Genomic DNA, 19,924 nt, shown 5'->3' with positions numbered 1-19,924 from the left:
AAGCAAATTGGATTTGCTCTAAAAACAGCCTCGCTTGAAACCACCACTCTACACCTCTCACCCAGAGGAGGGCGAATAACATGAGAAGAGGGTGGTCAGCTGCACTGTGGGATTTCTTATATAAAAGCCAAATAGTGGTTCTGCATCGTTGCAAAATGTTTTAGGCCTGAGTGTTTTCCCACTTCTCTCCAATAGTGGAGTGAACCATTACTTTTGGCTTTCAAGCTTCAGATGCATAAAAATAATTTAAAACCATACAATAACTCAATTTTTATATAGTGTCTCTTTATAATTTTCCACTTTAGCGAGCTGTTTACAATTGTGACCAGTTTATTGAAAACTAAATGTGATTTTTTTTTTTTTTACTAATCATTCACACTGGTTTTCTGAACTTGATTCACTGAATCTATCCACTGAACGTTTTCAACAAATGAATGATTCATGTACATTTTTGAGCATTTAGAGTAAAATGAACTTTAGATACAATATAAATATATAAATTGTAAATCATTGAATATAATTACATATTTACTGATAATTCAGTTCAATTCGTGTTTACATTTATAGCGCTTTCCACAATGCATATTATATCTAATATAGGTTTACGGTAGAATCATGCCTACAAATTAGTAATTTCAAGTTGGAGCTTAAATTTCTACATGCTTGAGTTGAGTACAAAATACACAATTTGCCAAATTTTTATGTATTTATTGAAAAGAATAGTTCTGACAGCACCCATTCACTGTAGAGTATACATGTCTTATTGAGCATTTCAAATTGTAGGCCTTTTAAGTGTTGTGTCATTCCTTGTAATTGTAAAGTTATCTAACCATTACTCTTTTCTGCTAATGTCCAATATACAGCAGTAATGTCATATAATGGTAATATCATCATCTTTTCTCTCTAATGGTTTAAAATAATGCCTACAATTTGTAAGTGCTAATACTTCATCCAGCTGCAGCACCTGTAAAGGCAGAAGTAAATAGAAGTGGTGTAACTTCTTGGAGGACATGAGGATTGTGTGAGAGATAGAGTTGGTATGGAGCAGGATCTGCCACCACTCTAACACATGCCTGATGTTTTAAAATAAAGCAGGCTGTTGGCTTTGATGTTTAAGGGGCCTCTGTAGCAGACGGTCTGATTCAATAAAGATCACTGCTGCTGATCCCACTCCTTGCTGTAAGCTTAGCCTTCACTCCAAAGTGCTTTTATGGTGAGATGGGAGAAGACCATGAGAATTCACTTGATACTAACAGCAGACATTCTTCAAACCCTCTTGATCTGTATCCTGCTGAACGTGTCTTCTGACACTCATGATTCGGTTGTGCTCAATGTCACCTGATGTGGGCTGCTGGGATGAAGATTGACCTGTTAATGCATCATTTAATCATTTGACTTACTGTGAACATGCATTAAAATTCAGCCATACCTGCCAAGCACCATATGCAGGGACGTGAAATCAGAAACATGTCAGAAACATGATTTCTTTATTCATAAATGTGTGTTTATGAATATATGGATATTATTTTATTATATCTATATCATTACATTTATTTATTTATTATTATTTACATCTTTTATATTTTACATTTTATGTTTTTTGCATATTATATTTTTGTAAATCTAATAAAAATGTGTATATATATATATATTATACACCCACACATACACAATTATGTACATGTTTATATTTAAAATAATATCACTTTTTTGATTCCTTTTTATATTTATATTATTACAAAAATTATAATTAAAAAAATATATAATTATATAAATTATATATATATATATATATATATATATATATATATAAATTACCCAACAAGCAATGCACTTTTTGCATATATATATATATATATATATATATATATATATAAATCCTTAAGGCAAAGTAAATCTAAATGTCTATTATTATGTCACTGTACGGGTCAAATTTTGACCTAGGATTGGTCCAGCAGAAAAGAGTGAAACATTGATACAAACATCTGAAGGGATGTTCTGAAGTTTCAGCATTGGTCCTGAGATTGCAGCCCTCTATTCATGTGATTGCTTGATCATAGTCAGAAAAATGAGAATATGATTATGCTTTCAAAAAAGAATTTGTTTCCCGTTTAAATGGGTAGGTATTTTGCATCCGACATCAAAAGCGGAGCTTAGGTCTGTTTCTGGATAGAGCTAATAAGAGTCTTGTGAAATGGCTTAGTATTTAATATCTGAAGACGGATCTTATTTGACTGTCATAGAAGATCCCTTCAACCTATGCAGTTCCTATGGAATCATCTCCTGCAAGTCTTACACATTGAGGGTCTGTGACATTTGATGGTTAATGTGACTATTTATTTAGCACACAAAATGTGTCCATACATCTATATGCACAAACCCTACCATTGACACATAACTATGACTCAATAAATATTTAGCAAGAATTATTCAGGACTGTTTTGTTTTTAGCAAAAAAGGAAAAGTGATACAACAGGACATTATATAGAAACTCTATTCATCCAACTAGACAAATATATGCATGTTTACACAGGAACCTGAATACTGTAAGCGATATCCTTGCATCTGTCCAAGAATCCTGAGGAGAGGGCTTCCCACTGCATGTTCTCTCGCTGTCAGCTGATCATTGGTTGGGTGATTCCTGATATGACTTCCCTTTAGTTTTTTCCCCTTTTACTCCTTATAAAAAAATCTGATACCCAAGTATTATAGATAAACAATACAAAGAGAACCAAATGAGTTACTTGGTATTAGTATTTCCATGAAAACACCCTGAAAAGACCAACCATAGGTTCTGGAGGATGAAGATCTTCTGTGCTTGTTGTTGGCTGTGTCATCTGTTTCTCATAGCAAGTCCTGTTTAATCACACAGCCAGTTTTCAAAATGAGTTCTGCTTCTGTTTTAGAAAGTTCATACTATCATCAGCTCAAAACTCTCTGGCCTCCTCAAACTGTTTGTAGTAGTCCTCATCCTGAGGGTTCTCTGCACATTTCTGTCCGTTATTAGGAGTTCGAGCCTGGTTGTAGCGGCTCCAGTCACCTTTGCAGATGATCCATGGTAGGATGTCCACTTTGTAATGCAGGTCAGCGGAGAACTCTGTGCTGATGAGGTTGGGCGTTCCGGCCCCTTTGCCTCGTGTGATGAGCTTCATGCTGTCGTCGTAGCAGCAGTGCTGGGCTGCCAGTGTGGTGGATTCCAGCGTTAGCATGGAACGGATGCAATAGCGAGCAGTGGGTTTGTAGATCTCCAGCTTCTCCTTTGGTCCGCTGGCGTCCTTCCAGCGGAACTTGCGCTTTGTGGTGGCGTCGTGGAGGTCTGCGGTGCTGTAGGCCACCTCTGTTGGGTAAAAGCAGGGGCAACTGGGCAGGTCGTTGGCCACTTTGCTCATGTATTTCTTGAGGAACTCACTCTTGCAGTTCATCCAACGTTCACAACTGTCTGTATCTGAGGAAGAGTATCCAACATCTCAATCAGAATCACAGATATACAGTACTGTCGATGGCTAGAGATAAAAGGAATTTTAATTCCATAATAGTTCCGATGGTTATTCGCTTAGTACTTTTGATGAAGAAATATTTAATGCCAATAATTACATTAGTTCTTTATAGAGAGTTTGGTAAAACACAGACATCTTTTACAACACTATTGTAGGATGAAATAAATCAGTTTGCTTAACCTCTTAGCCAGCACCCTGACGCCCTCAAAATAAATTTCAGTCATCCGGAAATCAGGAATTTGAATAGAAACTTTGTAAGGGCAACATGTCATTGGGTAACACATTTTCCTAATGCCCACCTATGTTTCTACATTGGCCTGCCGCAAACAACTTGGCCCCCTACTCAAATAGTGTAGGATTTCCATGTGGTTAACATCATGTCGTGAAGATGCTTTGTACTACGATGCAAAACTTTTTATTTTCACTTCCGAATGATGAGGCTGCAAAAAATCAGTGGTTAACAATTTTTTTCAACGATACCACAGTAGTTCACTCCAGAGGTTTTCACCATTCTGATACAGTCCCCACATGTGCACCTATATAAATGACGACAATGACAATACACCAAACTGCCTCCTGTCGTGCCATGCCAATCGGTGTCAGGTTGGTCAACTAGACGTTTTATCATCACACTCAGGCTCAAAGGTAAAATCGATACCATCTTTTCTCTCTATATATTCTCTCTGGAGCTATCATTCATTTATGGCAATGGGCATTTCATTTCTGACAAGCACTCTATGGGCTAGTCCAAAACAAAGGACTGTGCTATCTGACCAATTAGAGCAGAGTTTGCTCACGGAAAGGAGGGATTTAGAAAGACTGAATCTTAGAAACTGCTTTGTGCAAATAGTTTATGAATCATTGATAAATGCGGTGAACTTAAATGTATATTATGAGAAAACTAAAGTGTTTTTTGACCTTGCATGCATGTAACCTGTTGTAGGAGACTCCCAAAGCAATATTAGGAACCTTAAAAATTGCATAATGTGGCACTCTAAAGAATCATTTGATCGGGAATTGGAACACATTAGTCATGCTTTATGGTTTTGATTGACTTAAAACAGCACATACAATTTTTAAAGGGGGGGTGAAATGCTATTTCATGCATACTGAGTTTTTTACACTGTTAAAGAGTTGGATTCCCATGCTAAACATGGACAAAGTTTCAAAAATTAAGTTGTACATTTTAAGGAGTATTTTTGTTCCCAAAATACTCCTTCCGGTTTGTCACAAATTTCGGAAAGTTTTTTTCGAGTATGGCTCTGTGTGACGTTAGATGGAGCGGAATTTCCTTATATGGGTCCTAAGGCACTTCTGCCGGAAGAACGCGCGCTCTCATATAGCGAGGCTGAGCAGCAGCACAGACATTTCACTGATCAGAGCGATTCACTGATCAGAGTGAGAGCGTCGCGAAAAGTCACAAAAGAAGTGTGTTTTTGGTTGCCAGGGCAAGACAACCCTGCACAGATTACCAAAAAAAAAAAACAGCATTAAGGGACCAGTGGATGGAGTTTATTTTTACAGAGCATCAACGGAGTTGTGCAAGTGTTTTTGTTTGTTCCCTGCATTTCGAAGATGCTTGTTTTACAATCAAGGCCCAGTTTGACGACGGATTTGCGTATCGTTTATTTCTTAAGGATGATGCAATCCCAAGGAAAAAGGGTCACGATCGTGTGTTGGAACCGCAGGCGGTGAGTAAAACTGCTTCAAATATCTCTGCCTCCTTGTTAGTGCGTCCCCTCCCATGCCAGAGACTCGGGTTCGAGCCCCGCTCGGAGCGAGGCGTTGCTGCTGCTGCTCTCGTTCAGTTTCAGCCTCTGGATCTGATTCTGGATCATAAAAAAACGGCTGAATCTGACTGTAAGCCATGGTTTGTTTTGGAGGATGGGTTTTCCCTCACGGTAATGTCACAGCTTCCACATGCTCTCAACGCAAAAGCCTATTCGCGCTCGTGATTCTTTAGCTCCGCCCACACGTCACGCCTCCAGTCGGTCGTGTTTTTCCGGGAAAAATCGGTACAGACTATATTTCTCTTATGAATATAATAAAACTAAAGACTTTTTGGATTTATGAAGGATGCAGTACTACTCTATATGTACTCAAGATTAACAGGAGATTGAGTGAAAACGAGCATTTCACCCCCCCCCCCCCCTTTAAGATTCCTGAATGAACCTATCTTATGAGTTTTTTTTTTAATGAATCAAAACCATACAGTACAACTAGTGAGGTCATATTCATGTATGAATTACACAAGTTGTGCTGTTTGGCTCATTTGTTGACAAGCAAGACTACAACAGTAGAACTGTGGATGCAGTAGCAACGTTGTGGTATGTAAGAAGCATTTACCAATTCAAGAAATCTTATTTATTATAGGTTTTCCTACATTTAGGATAGTAAGCTAGTAGGTTTTATTGGTGTATTAGAAAGCTAATATGTATTGCTTTCTCTCTGCCTGAATTTGGCACAATATAGAGGTTAAAAGGGTACAATTATAGAGTTAGGAACTTGTTTTGCTTGCTTTTTAGTGACTGGTTACCCGGGTGGTGTTAAGTTACAAAAAACTTACCAACTCCAAAGAGCTCAGTTGCATTAAACTCTTCAGTGCCAGCGAGAAGGCTGACTTCTGTCGCTGCTGTCTTGAAAGCATCTTCAATCCCTGTACATAAGAAAGTGGATCATTCAGTGAGGTTATTTCAAAGTATGTTTTGGTTGCATATGCCACTTGGTTATCTGGGAACAGAACTTTGCTTGTATAACTTCCAAAGGATGGTTCAAAGAAAGCCTTCCTTACCTGGGCAGCTGGGCATGTCACATGTCCGTGACTCTGTGGCTGTGCAGGCATAGCCGCATGATCTGGTCCGCTTCTGGTTGCCGTTTCCACAGGATACGCTGCATGGCGCCCAACCACTCCAGTCACCGTCCCCGTCTATGTAGTCTATAATAGAGGTAATATATTTATATTAGGGCTGGGCAAGTTAACGCATTATTATTATTATGAAAATCTGTTGCTCACTGGCTCAGAATACACATACAGACAAATCATGGATCACAGAAGGGGATCATGCGATTAAATTATTTAGGCTAAACATTAGCATTCACAAACCACTGTCCACTTTTATTTTTAACAGAAAAGAATGCAAAAGAGCTCGTAATCACAACTTGATAAATTGGAAATAGGAAGTTTCCGACAGCACATGAAGTCATCAGAGAATAGCTTGCTCAGCACAGTGGAGTGTATTTTGTGGTTTATTATTTTGAGTCGTATGGGACGCGGTAACGCACGGCCCTCTCACAATATATTGCTTTACACATCTATTGCTTTTACCACTCAGAAATATTCATGCAATCATGCAGCATGTATCAGAAGATCTGCGCTCCGGTACAATTAGCGTTCACACTCACTGATCTATATATAACTGAACCGCGCTCTTGCCCACCTCTTCCAGCCAGGGATCGCTAAACGGAGCGATCACACTAGTTAAATGAACCAGGCTGTGTATTAATGAGTGTGTGAATGGGTGAATGTGAGGTAACTTGTAAAGCGCTTTGGATGGCCATGTGGTCTGTTGAAAGCGCTATATAAATGCAGTCCATTTACCATTTACCATTTAAAAACATACAGGTCTCTAACAGGAAGGTGCCTGTTATGATGTTATGATCAAGGCTCTGGACTCTGGGCATAACTTGTTTTTCTATAACAAACTATAAAATATTTTCTAAAAAAAAAAAATCTGTCCTGGGAGTGACAAATAGCTTTTTTAATATTAAATGTAATGTTATAAGTTAAGATTTCAAATATTTTAACTGCTACTATGTAAAAGGAATACTGCTGTAAAAAGCACCTTATTTGTGTAGTGTTTGCAAACCAAATGTTATTGCACTTTTGTTCATAAAGCAGTAGGTTTTCCTTTCAATGAAAGAAGTGCACAATACACTACTTTTGCATGCATTAGTTTTGTGCAAAACAATGTGATTAATCGCAGACAATCTTGCGATTAATCGCGATTAAAAAAATTACATTTCACACATTCACTGACACTTGAGTGTTATGACCTGATTTCAATTACAGGTTATGTTCTACTGTCCCATTGCACAGGATCTAATACAGACCTTATGTTTCAAATACTTGAGACACTCAAACTCTGTCTGCTGGCCTATACCATTAGCATACCTCTCTAATTGACTCATACACATGGGAGTGGGTGAATGAATAAGCCAAGCCAATTTCCAACTACTTTTTAAACTTCTTAAACTACTTTTTTCTTTCTTCAATCAGATAATGAAAGAAAAGCAGACAAACCAAGGGTGGCTACTTTGAAAAGACTAAATTATAAGGAAGTTTTTATTTGTTTAACATTTCGTTTGGTCATTACATAATTCCAAACTTTTCTGGTAGTGTATATACACACAAACCAACCAAGCCACCACAATCTATATTCCTTGATGAGAGAAAAACAAAGACCTTTGGTCTTAAAAACACACCATTGCTTTCAGCACCGTTAAACTGCATGGTCACAGTCGAGTGCGGGCCAACTCACATGCAACAACATGTCTGAAACCCACACGAGCCACAGCTCCCCACACACCGCTAATGGAAACGAATGAACCAGTCAAGGGCAGATATGGCAAACCCTCAAGAATGAGTCACGGCCACAAAAGACCACGTGTTAGTCATGAGGAACATTTATATAGAGAATTTTTTAACTTTGGATTGGGCTTACCTTAACACATAATTCAAAGAGAGTTCCTCTCAAGCAAAAGTGTTTAGGCAAGTGGTGACACGGTAAGAATGCGTTTGAAAGGAAGTGCAGTCTCTGACAGCAACACACATTCACTCATTTAACTCCACTTTGACAAAAAAGACAGAAAGAGAGCTATTAGACTGAAGGGAAGATCTGGATTCTCTCTCTCTCCTGCTTTGATGTTCAGGAGTGTTTTCTGTCATGGAGACAGACTCTGCCACACATGAATCTGTCTCTAACAGGAAGCACCCTACAATCACTGACTCCCTAAGAAGCAATGTCCTTGTTTTAGTGACAGCGTAAATCTTCTGACGAGCAAATTACAGATTGCATCCCATTTTTATGTTTTGCAGAGCCCTTCATTAAGAAATACACATGTTTGTCTGCAACGCACCGTATTCAGTCTGGGATCTGCTCCCTGTGCCAGCAGACCCTCTGCGCTCCCAGTCTCCAAGCGGTTTGACGAAGTTGCTGTCCTCTGTGTTGCTCTCGTAGGGGTAATCCTGTTCGTCGGGCCCCTTTGGGGTGGACGCGGAAGATGAGGACGAAGAAGACGAGTGCTGCCACCAGTTCCTCCAGTTAGGAGTTGCCCTGCCAGGCTTGTTTTCTTTGCGTATTCCCTTTTCTGGCTCCAAACGTTCCAGGCTTTCCACCACTTCTATGGTAACCTAAAGATTTTAAAGGATACCATCATTAGACATGTTTAATGGGGCAAATTTCACTTACTATTATTATTATTATTGCAGGGATTTATTACCTCAAATATATAATATGAATTAAGATATTCATGCTTACTTAAATAATCCTTAATTAAAATGAATACTTCTATTCATCAAGGACAAATTACATTGATTAGAAGTGACAGTAAAGACATCAATAATGCTACAAAAAATATATATATATTTCAAATATATGCTGTTCTTTAGAACTTTCTATTCATAAAGGAATCTTGAAAAAAAAGAAACTCTGTTTTCACCAAAATATTGAGCAGCACAGCTGTTTTCAACATTTAATAGGAAGTTTTAACAGTATATCAGAATTATTTCTGGAGTAATGATGCTGAACATTCATCTTTTACATCATAGGAATAAATTACATTTTAAAAAATATATTAAAATAGAGAAAACTGAGACATATATGTGAACTTGCAAAAAAAAATATTAATACTGATTGACTATTTTTGATTTGTCTGATAATATTTTCACACTAATATATATATATATATATATATATATATATATATATATATATATATATATATATATATATATATATAATTTTGATTTAAATAAATGTATTCATCCATACACATGGCTGTTCAAGTGTATACAATTACTTTACTGAGAGATTAAAAAAAATAAAATACATAAAGTACTATGGTAGTACCATTTGATTCTATCATACCTCCAATAATTTCCTTTTGTAAGACACATTTCAAAACAGTAATTTCATGCTGTGTTATAAAACTAAATCAAACACTTCAGTCTCCATCGGTCCCTTTTATTGCAAATCTAATTTGTTTACTTGCACATGTTGAGAATAATCATACAGACCAAGGGTGTTTGTTGTTCTGAGAGAGGGTTTTATGGAACATCAAACAGTGAGGGGTAGTATGATCTTCTGGAGGTCCAGATGGACGTTGGCTTAGGTCATGGTCATGCTCCGTGACTCGCTCTGAGAAGCAGCCACTCTGCAGTGACACCCCCCCACCAAACACCCCACCAATAACACATGTGCCTCCCAGATTGGGGCAAGGGGTGGGCTCCCCTCTATAGCCTCTCTTTCTCTCGCTCTCTCAACCTAAACATCAAGTTCAAAGGGCCTCTCAGCCTCCTTAAGACCATGAAAGCCAGATGATGCTTTGGATCAAAGATACCCATACCCTCACCCCCCACCCCCGAGACTCTCTCTCTCACACACACACACACACACGGCCATATTAAAACATTAACCATATTAAAACATATTAACCATTACTGGTTAAGATTCACGTTTTAACTTCTGATGTAGATCAGGCCTGTGGTGGATTAGTTGGCAGCCAGTGCTGTGCAGGTGTATGTGATTACTAAGACTCGGCTAGGTGAATGCTAGAGCTTGTGTGTTTGTGTGTGTGTGCAAAGAAAGAGAGAGAAAGCGGGGGGACCAAAAGGCTCTCTTCTTGAAAAGAAGTGCTGATGTGCATCAGGGCTTTCTGAAACTTTCTGTTTGCTGAGATTTTACTTGTGCTTGGTCAGCCATGTCTCATTTAAAAGTCGCTGTTTGTCCAAAGAAAAAAACAACAACAAACCTAGATATATTTTTTGAGAAGCAAAATGTGTAAAATAATTTGAGAATATACAGTATATTTCAGTATTTTGTTTTCTTAAATTTTATATACATTTAATTTACCCAAATTCTAAGTTTATTCCTTACCTCAGTTGCAAATAGTTATTTTGTTAGATTTGTGCTTAAAAATTATTTGCCAATGGGATAGGAAAAAATCTGATTTTATCCATTATTATAGGTGCTCAATTATTAATAATGGTTTTTATTGTAATCAATGTTGAAAACAGTTATCCGTTTTTTTTTCCAGAATTATTTAATTCATAGAAAGAACAGCATTTCAGTTTCTTTACTGTCACTTTTGATTCATTCAGTGTGTCTTTGCTGAATAAAAGAATACTTTTGAATGACAGCGAATCACAGTTTACATAAAAATATGATGCAGCAAATGTTTTCAACACTGATAATGATAAGAAATGTTTCTTTAGCAAATCGGCATGTTACAATAATTTCTGAAGGATCATGCGACTGAAGACTGCAGTAATGATGCTGAAAATTCAGCTTTGCATCACAAAAAAAAAAAACATTTTAAAATATATGAAAATAGAGTAATGTTATTTTAAATTTAAATATTTCACAATATTATTGTTATTACTGTCTTACTGTCTGTTTTTTTTTTTAAACCAAGACATATAGAATATACACAGAACCTACACAATTTGTTAATTACGTGCTGAGAAAAAAAGTATAATACATGAACACTAAATATTATATTATGTGGACAGGTGTGAACATTGCAAGTGATTCGGTAAATCTAAGGAAAACACATGGATTCTGAGCATTTTCCTACCTGAATATTGGGGTTTTTCCCATTTATATCAGCTTTGGAAAGATCAGGGAACTTCTGCAGGTCCAGCAGAAAAGCCCCTGGTCCATCTCTCTGCAGGCTGCCCCCTGTCCCGTGACTCTGAACCCAGGGCTGAGACGCTGGAATATGAGGCACCCGGGACTGTTTGTCACCCAGTCCCAACTTAACTGAGGAACTGCTTTCTGCATTGACATTATTCTGCATAAAACAATAACAGAAACCATAGAAAAATTAGACCAATTGTTTTTTCCCCCGACATTTCAGAAATATTTTTTACATTTTGAATGATTTTTATCATGCTAACTATATATGCAAGTTGCATTTTATTGTTTTTATTTGCATATAGTTCTTCCCTTCTGTATCAGAACAAACCTGTGACCCAGTTTTTGTGTGACCCACCAGCTGGCTCGCAGATAATCAAAGACTTTCTGAACAAAGATAAATGTCAAAGGAAGCTGTTGAGTGTGAATCATCCCTCTGTATATAATTCTTGACTCTTTGTTGTCACGGATTCAAAAATTAATCTCAATTTTCAGCTTGTTTCCACCCTGACCTGAGGGGAAATTCTACAATTGATGTCAGACTCAGAGTAGAAGTATATTTACACTGTGTAACTTTCCAGCAAGAAAAAAAGCACCTTCCCGACATAGAGTAAATATGGATGATGGTGGTTAAATGTGGCTAATGCTCAATTCACGCAAGCCTCAGTCAGATTGCATTGACAGAAGGTGCGCATTAGAATGGAATGGTGTTCTTAAGCTAGTTCAAGCTAATCATCTATGATCATTAGTTGCTATAGATGTTTTATAAAATTGACCATAAGCTGGGTTTTGAAAGTCATGGCCAACCTTAGCGTTTCCCAAAAAGCATCATTGGCTTATTATGGTCGCAAGTTCCATTGAACTCTATTGGTAATGACGGAGTTTGCAACCATAATTGCATTTGGGGAATGCACCCCTGGTTAGCGCTGGTAGACAACGTTGGACCAGTAATTAACCAACATTTTTATTTTATTTTTTAGGAGGGTTTGTTCATTGAATCTGTTCAGGAAGTTAATCAACAGGAAGATCAAGGACTTTAAGATATAAACTTTTCGACAATGACAAGAAACACTTATTTTTTTACATATTACTACCTAAACACCAGCTTTGTTTTCTTTCCACCTGAAGGGTGCGATTGCAACCTAGACTTTATCTTTAACACCCCTTTAACCAGCCATATGTTCACAAAAGAGACCTTACAGACAGAGATCAAGGGAAACAATACTGGTTTGATCCAGCTCAGCTCAGAACTGTTTGTTTACACTGAGAGAGATTAGATACATTAGCAGCTCCACTCACTCAATCTCACCTCAAATGGCCTAATTACCCACAGGTGCTACATTGCTCCTTATCACCCCATAACATAAACACACACAACAGAGACTTTCTTGAGGGAGCACCATGATAATAGCCCACCATTTAAAGTCTACAGGGGGACAATTCACCAAAAGCCTGACCTGGTATCTTAAAAGAATATATACAAAAAAATCATTATTTATTGTAATTGTAATGTTTTTATTATTATTATTTTATTTTTTTTGTGAGTTCAGCTTGAGTATTGCTTCAGAAGGCTTTGAATCGTAAGTATTACTGTCATGATATTTTTATGCTTCTTTTTTGTTATTGCTCCTGTAGTATGGAAATATCCAAACAGTTGTGCTGCTTAATATTTTATTTGGAAACCATGTTTTTTTTTTCTTTTAGGAATAAATAGTAAGTTCAACTGCATTTATTTGAAATAATCTTTTTGAAACATTTGTAAATCTTTAGAATTTATAAATTGTCACTTGGGATCAATTTAATGTGTCTTTCCTGAAAAATGTATATACATTCAAAAATACCAGTAAATTATGACAGAATTTTAATCATTAAGTAAACTATTTACAATTGGCCACATAAATGCTGTAACCACAGATAATATTGCCCCCATGACCTCTGTTGTGTTTCATATGTGCAGCCACTTGTCTGATCAGAGGCTAAAAAACAAACAAACAAAAATTTAAATTCCTGTCTGTTTTATGAAGTAAAAAAATAAAAAGTTCTTTAGTATGTTTTGAAGAGATGTCAAAGTCTAGTTTCTGTCTTCCCTATAGAGAGGAGTTCTGGCTGCAGTCCTTCACTCTTCTAGTCTGGAAATAGAAATAGAGCGGAGCCCATATTGCACAATTGTTGTGCGCCTCACTGGCTGAAAAAAAAATACGCTTTTCCCTGTCAAAGAGGTTTGTAATTGTTTTCCCTTCAGACTGCCAAGGCATGTGTTTGCTGTCACATACACACAGAGGGGGCAATTACTCCACAATTGGACAGCTATAAGTAGCTTGTAATCATGCATACTGAGCTAGACAATAAGATCAAAGGGCACCATCCATCTTTTGTCTCTCTCTCCTCCCTCTTTTTCACTCAAGCCATTTTATTTGGCTGTCTGAGTGCTGTGTACAGCAGTAGTATAGTGTAGAATGCATTTCACTTCAGGTAAAGGAAACAAACATCGTACAACAGTTTTGGGGAACCTACTTTGAAACTATTGTTTTCCAAGCTTCTTGATTTTAAAGTGGTTTAACTACTGTAAAGCCACCCTTTTGAAAAAGTAGTTATAGAAAAAAAAGCTGCTCAGGTCAAAAAAAAAAAAAAAAGGAAAAAAATCTGAATCGTGAATCGCTTTCCAAACTGGTTCATTTAACTAAACTTGCCAAAACAACATGGGCATGTTCGTGTTAAATAATGAACAATATACTCTTAGGGAGTTAATAGCATGATGGTAATGGATTAAGGGCTGGTTCTAAGAAAGTCAGTGTCATTTTTGTAATATTTATGTTTTGATGGTTACCAGACATATAAAAAATAAGAAGCCATCGAGATATCACAAAAAAAAACACCTACTTCGTTAATCAATCATCTTGTTAAAAGAATGCTCTTGCAACTTTGCCAGTTGTGTGTGGCTTTAAATAAGACTACCATCCAACTGAAAAGATCAAATAAAATAATAAAAATTATATATATATATACTGTTATATCAGATTGCAGGAGATTATTTTTATATATAAGGGAATAAATGGACCTAAGATACCATGAACAACTGTAGTCATGACAGAACATTTTACAGTTCCTACAAAGACATTACATGCCATTCTTCAAACCGCATGGGATTCTAACTAGGAATACAGACATGAGGTTGACATCCAGATGCCCCTGTCACATTACAGACTACTTCCACCACCTGCTTCCTCTTCATTCCCCTTGCTTAAGGAGCATGACAGCATTTCAATTAGGAGCTTCTCAGGGGGTCTTCCCAGGAGACTGGACAGGAAACGAAGGCTAAACACAAACTGCAATGGCTTTTCAATGCGACGCCTTTATGAAGTAGTAAGATATTAGTTTTTCTGACTTCATCTGCGAGGAAATACACACCTTCTTGTTGTCTAGACAATTATTTAACCCAATTTTCAAGTTTGGTTCTTGTTAAAAAAAAAAAAAAAATTGTCATTGAAAACCCTGCTCTGATCTTTGAATATTAGGACTACTAATTAGGACGTGTCTCCCTCAATATGAATGATGTGCAAAAAATCTTGCAAAAAGAAAAAAAAAAGGTATTTATATTTAATCTATTAGCCTATACAATAGATTTAATTTCTGGTAATTATTATTATCTTTTTTTCTTAATCCAAATATTATCATCAAATATTACATTATTGCCTATGACACTGTATATAGATTAAATAGTTAAAAAAGGGCGACTGTTTAAAGATTTGCATTGTTGCTGATGGTTCTCTTACTGCATCTGTGTATAATGTGCTTCAAGATCAGAATCTACAGTGAGGCTTAATTGGTCATCACCAAACTCTTCTGCCTCCAGTCCTCACTGCTCCCCCCAATTCTCCTCAGACCTGGTTATGTTTGAGTCTGTGTACATTCCAGACATATTTCCAACAGCCGTGTATGTCATAAACGTGTTCCCAGAAAAGTGAGTTCTGTCCCAAGACTCCACACAAAACCACACACTTGACCTCCGGGGCTAAACTGTGAAGACTCGCTTGGGATTCATTCACTTCCTTTAGCAGCCACTGACTTCAGTAAAACCAGTGAACAGACTGTTGAAATACAAACATTTGGATTTCAGCTTCTGAATAGTCAAACAGCTGTTGAATAATTGTATAATAATAAAAGAGACGTAATTTAACTGATCGGCTTAATCTCATTGCTGCTGATATTCCACTTCAAGAGAGCCACCATAGATAAACACACATTCATCATGGTGTTATGCCAATGTTTGCAGACTGACGAAAGCATCTCAGTGTCATGCTAAAAATACATCAGAAAGCCAGCCGCAGGGTTTTTAATGCACCTATCAAAGCCCTGTTGATCTCAAAGCCTTCTTGACCCTTGGTCTGGCCTCTGGAAGAATTGCACTTACACCGTAAACAGATGGCAGAGCTCTTTTAGCTGAAATCTGCACAGACTCATTAAAGCCAGGTCTAATCTCGGCTAACGGCATTAAAGCAAATCTAAATTTGAGAATATTTTCTGTAGCTCTGAAATCACCCTGCTCTGTTTTATCGGCCCACAATCATGCTGTGCACCAAATGCGTTGAACAAGTAGGATCTATATTTGGCTTTCCCCCTTTTTTAATCTTGGCAAATGCACAGTTTAAAGCAAGAACATAACAGGATGCTTGAGTGACACTGATGGACCAGTGGTGATAAACGATAGCCTCCAGCTAGTCAACTAGAGAGAAAGAGACCATCGCTGACCTTGGCTGAACCCCGGTTCAGTTTCAACAGTATATGCTTCAAAACCTAACTAGATAACAAAAAAAAAAACAATGCATTAATGTGCAACATAACCAATAATTATGTTATGTTTGATTTACTATCTATCTATCTATATATCTATCTATCTATCTATCTATGCAGTGATGCAATTCAGAGATTACAAAGTGATGTTTTTCATTTATTTACTGTAAGGCACATAAACTAATCAGTCAAATGAAATTATATTTTCGTACTGGAGACACAGTACATTTAGATATTTGAGTGTTTTATTTTGTTTTGTGGATTTATCTTGAAATTAACCCAAATTATGGTATTAAATAAATAAATTTGAAAAACCTTAATGATCTTGCAATTAGATTTTACTTTCTTAATGCAAGATCATATGAGAGACATATGATCTGGACGTGTTTTCATACAACCCGTATTGAGTTAGTATTAACTCACCTCCGCCAACCGCGAGTCCTGCTCCGAGCTCACAGTGTCATTTCCGTGCTGCAGCGGGCTGCTTCGCAACACCGTGATGTGTAACGTCAGAAGAATGAGTACCAACAGCAACAGCAGCTCCGCCGCGAGCCGCACCATTCTCTTCACTCGCGCGCTCTTAGTACCCTGCGCCACTGCCGGGCTTCCGCTGCCGCCTCCTGCCGCTGCAGATATTCCGATCTCCGGATCCGCCGCGGACGAGGAGCCGCCACACCACTGCGGAGCCACCGCGGGGTCCAGAAGAGCAATACCCACGGGAAAAAAGATTAACTGCCTAGAAATGATCTTAAAGAAGCCCAATCACTCCACGTTTGAAAACGGACCAGGGATCTATAGCTCCTGTTCTTAAATGTGGTATAATCCTGATATCCAGAAATAACTTGAATTACCTTTAAAAAACTGAAAAGTTAATTCCACAAACTCCAAAGGTGTGTACGATTCCATTGAGGTATTTACTTTTCTACTTTAACATTAGTATAAACTGGAAAAGCAAGCAGACGTTGAGATACAAAGTTGTACTTTTTCATAGAGGAAAAACTTTTACTTGTGCGCAGGTAAATCAGGTACACTGGCACAAGTACACAAGTCTGAGACCCTGAAGCATTCTTCTTATGTTTAAAAACACAAAGTCTCCCAGTTCAAACAACTTCAAATTCTCGTGGTCTGTCCTTCACGTCTAATATAAAACTTCTGGTTTGGGTACATTGTTGCGCTCCTATGCGTTGCGCAAAGTGCTGTCATCCTCTCCAAATGCCACTGCGTCTTTAGGGATGAAGTGTAGTTCACTATAAGCCAATGTTCCTCCGCTGACTAACTCATCTGAGCTGTCCTCCTCAAGAGGGTGTATGAGCTACTCTTGCGCAAGAGTATCCACATACACCTTCTGCTTTAAAACGCGCTGTCAAATAACACACGACACCACAGCTCAATACTAGTGTGTGTGCGCGCGTCCGTGCGTTCCCTTCTGTCGTTCTGTGTCTTTAGTCCAGCAGCACAAACACAGTCAGACTCGTGCCCACGAAGCCTTTGGTGTTTTTATATCCCCCTTTTCTTTTGGTTTGCTGTCACTTCCCCTCCCCACCGATTTAACCCTTCGTGTCCCATCATGCCCCATGTGCACTCATCAACAGAACACCAAATGTCTTCATCTGTCCTGTGTTGCTCATGAATACAGTGGTGGGGAATAGTTGACACCCACACATCCAATACCCCTCCCCCAACACACACACACACGCACGTGTCTATAGCTTACACAATTAATAAAAGTAAACCAATTTAAGACAAGTCTGAACAAACTGTTTAATATTGTAATTAATACATATGGCTGGATAAAACATGCAATTAGACTTCTAACTCAAAACCTTCTAAGTATTCTACTCAATTCGACATTATTTCTGCAAAATACTTGAGTGATTAAACATGATTAATTTAATTTAAAACACTAACTAAAAGTGATTAATGGGTTTCAGTTTGTAAAATCCTATAGGTTTGGTTTTGTTTAGTAATTATAGTGCTAATTAACTTATTGTATATTCTAAGTTGAGAGGTGATGTAAGATTAATGAGGGTTTCTTCCCTCCTCCAAATTTCACACTTTCAGAACTGTGAGACGAAGGGGACAAGATGCGTCCCAATTTGCATTTGTTTGTTCTTCATGGGGCGTCTGAAAGCCCACATCAAAAAAGTGCGACACATTTTGCAAGCTGTTGTCGTGAACTTGTGTATTGTGTGGTTCAAAGGAGTTCACTTTTTTTTCTCAAGAATACTTGAACTTTGAAAGATGTTTGTTTGGACGGTCGACTTTCTGATTAAGCAAACAAATCTGCATCGATGAAAAAGTGGTATGCAGAGCTAAATAATTATTTTACACTTCACATCTCAGTAACATTTCAAAATGATCTCATTTAGTGCTGTTGATCAAGTAGAAAAAGGGAGAGGAATCTGGCAGGGCTCAAAATACTTTTGCAGTTAGAGTGGCACACAGACTTGCAAGTTTCAAAGGGCGGATGAGCCAATTCGTGGGGCCCCTTTGCTGATGGTCAGTGCTTAGACAGATGTTTTCTTGGAGCAGCACATTGCTGTGTTGGTAGCAAAAGAGATGGAAAGAGACTTGACATCTGTTCTCCAGACCGGCTAAACCCTCTGACACACAGGGTGGGGGTAAACTGATGGAGAGAGGCCCATCCTGTTGTGCGTGTTTGTGCTCTTCTGCTGAAATGTGCGTCCGTCCTTGATTTTCCTATAAACAACAAGGATTTTTTCCCAAGTTGGGCTGTTAGAATTCCAGGACATCAATAATCAAAGAATAAATCATTAATCTGGGTTTACATACCTTGCGGAAGTGATAGCTCATGAGTCATTGTGTGTGTGTGTGTGTGTGTGTGTGTGTGTGTGTGTGTGTGTGTGTGTGTGTGTGTGTATATATATATATATATATATATATATATATATATATATATATATATATATATATATATACACACACACACAAAAGTCTTTAAAATGTTTTTTCTTTTTCTTTTATTTTGGAAGAAATTAATACTTTTATTCAGCAAAGATGCATTTAGTTTATCAAATGTGTCAGTAAAGACTAAAAATATTAAGCAGCACAATCCTTTTCAGCAGTTATAATAATAAGAATGTTGTGCAATCAGCATATTAGAATGATTTCTGAAGGGTCATGTGACCCTGAAGACTGGGGTAATGGCTGAAGAAAATTCAGCTGTGCCGTTGAAAATATTACATTACATTTTTAAATATATATATATATTTTTAAATTGCAATAATATTTTCATATTTAAGAAAATAATAATATTTCACAAGTTTAAATTGGTAATGTGTGTATTTATAGACAGAATTAATTTTTGTGATAAAAAAGTATGCCTGTTTGTTGGACATCTATAATAACACAACATTGGTTGCTAATTTCTATTTTTTTTTTTTTTTCTCATCTATTTGCAAATGCTTTCTAGTGCAACAACAATGAACTGCATCCCTGAAATCAAAAACACGCATTGTCCAACGGGTCTAGTCTACAAGACAGCAGTTTCTCATCTTAACATTGAGAAATCTTCATCACTATGGTGTTGGTATTCTTGAAATAACAAACATAGTTGAAACACTTGAGTGAAACGAGTGCAAACTAGATCCCATCTGTCTGTACCATTTACTATCGGTCTTGATTCCTCCCAGCATTAATCAAGCGGTTACCCCACACCTGCGGAATGTACATCTCTCTACTAATTGCTAGTTTAAGGTGAAT

At 37.4% G+C, this 19,924-nt stretch overlaps 2 protein-coding genes across 3 annotated transcripts in view; one reads left to right on the top strand and one right to left on the bottom strand.

The window, feature by feature from the left end:
* Positions 1-13,135, top strand: part of LOC128026061 (threonine aspartase 1) — a 49,674-nt gene extending 36,539 nt beyond the window's left edge. The window contains exon 14 of the mRNA XM_052612792.1: positions 12,391-13,135. Coding sequence (XP_052468752.1) covers positions 12,391-12,450 — 60 coding nt within the window. The 3' untranslated portion in view covers positions 12,451-13,135. The remainder of the gene's footprint in view (positions 1-12,390) is intronic.
* On the bottom strand, positions 1,883-19,014 carry LOC128026059 (isthmin-1). 2 transcript variants are annotated; one of them, XM_052612787.1, is made up of 7 exons: positions 17,053-19,014; positions 16,625-16,879; positions 11,352-11,567; positions 8,634-8,907; positions 6,289-6,432; positions 6,064-6,153; positions 1,883-3,445 (listed from the first exon to the last, which is right to left on the bottom strand). In XM_052612787.1, exons 2-7 carry the CDS (start codon positions 16,760-16,762, stop codon positions 2,928-2,930), a joined length of 1,380 nt encoding a protein of 459 aa, XP_052468747.1. In that variant the 5' UTR covers positions 16,763-16,879; positions 17,053-19,014; the 3' UTR covers positions 1,883-2,927. The 2 variants fall into 2 exon arrangements, with proteins under 2 accessions (XP_052468747.1, XP_052468746.1); XM_052612786.1 differs by having other exon boundaries at positions 16,625-19,014.
* Positions 19,015-19,924: the final 910 nt, after the last annotated feature.

This window comes from Carassius gibelio, chromosome A13, assembly GCF_023724105.1.
Source record: "Carassius gibelio isolate Cgi1373 ecotype wild population from Czech Republic chromosome A13, carGib1.2-hapl.c, whole genome shotgun sequence".
In the NCBI taxonomy this organism is placed as follows: domain Eukaryota; kingdom Metazoa; phylum Chordata; class Actinopteri; order Cypriniformes; family Cyprinidae; genus Carassius; species Carassius gibelio.
Note: the sequence above shows the minus strand (reverse complement) of the source record. Positions and strands in the feature narration are given on the sequence as shown.

Excerpts from the sequence above, each read along its gene's own strand:
- LOC128026059 (XM_052612786.1), bottom strand. The coding sequence starts at position 16,762 with ATGGTGCGGCTCGCGGCGGAGCTGCTGTTGCTGTTGGTACTCATTCTT. Across the intron at positions 8,908-11,351 it reads GGAAAAACCCCAATATTCAG|GTTACCATAGAAGTGGTGGA; the intron begins GTAGGAAAATGC and ends TAAAATCTTTAG. Across the intron at positions 3,446-6,063 it reads AACTGAGCTCTTTGGAGTTG|ATACAGACAGTTGTGAACGT; the intron begins GTAAGTTTTTTG and ends ACTCTTCCTCAG.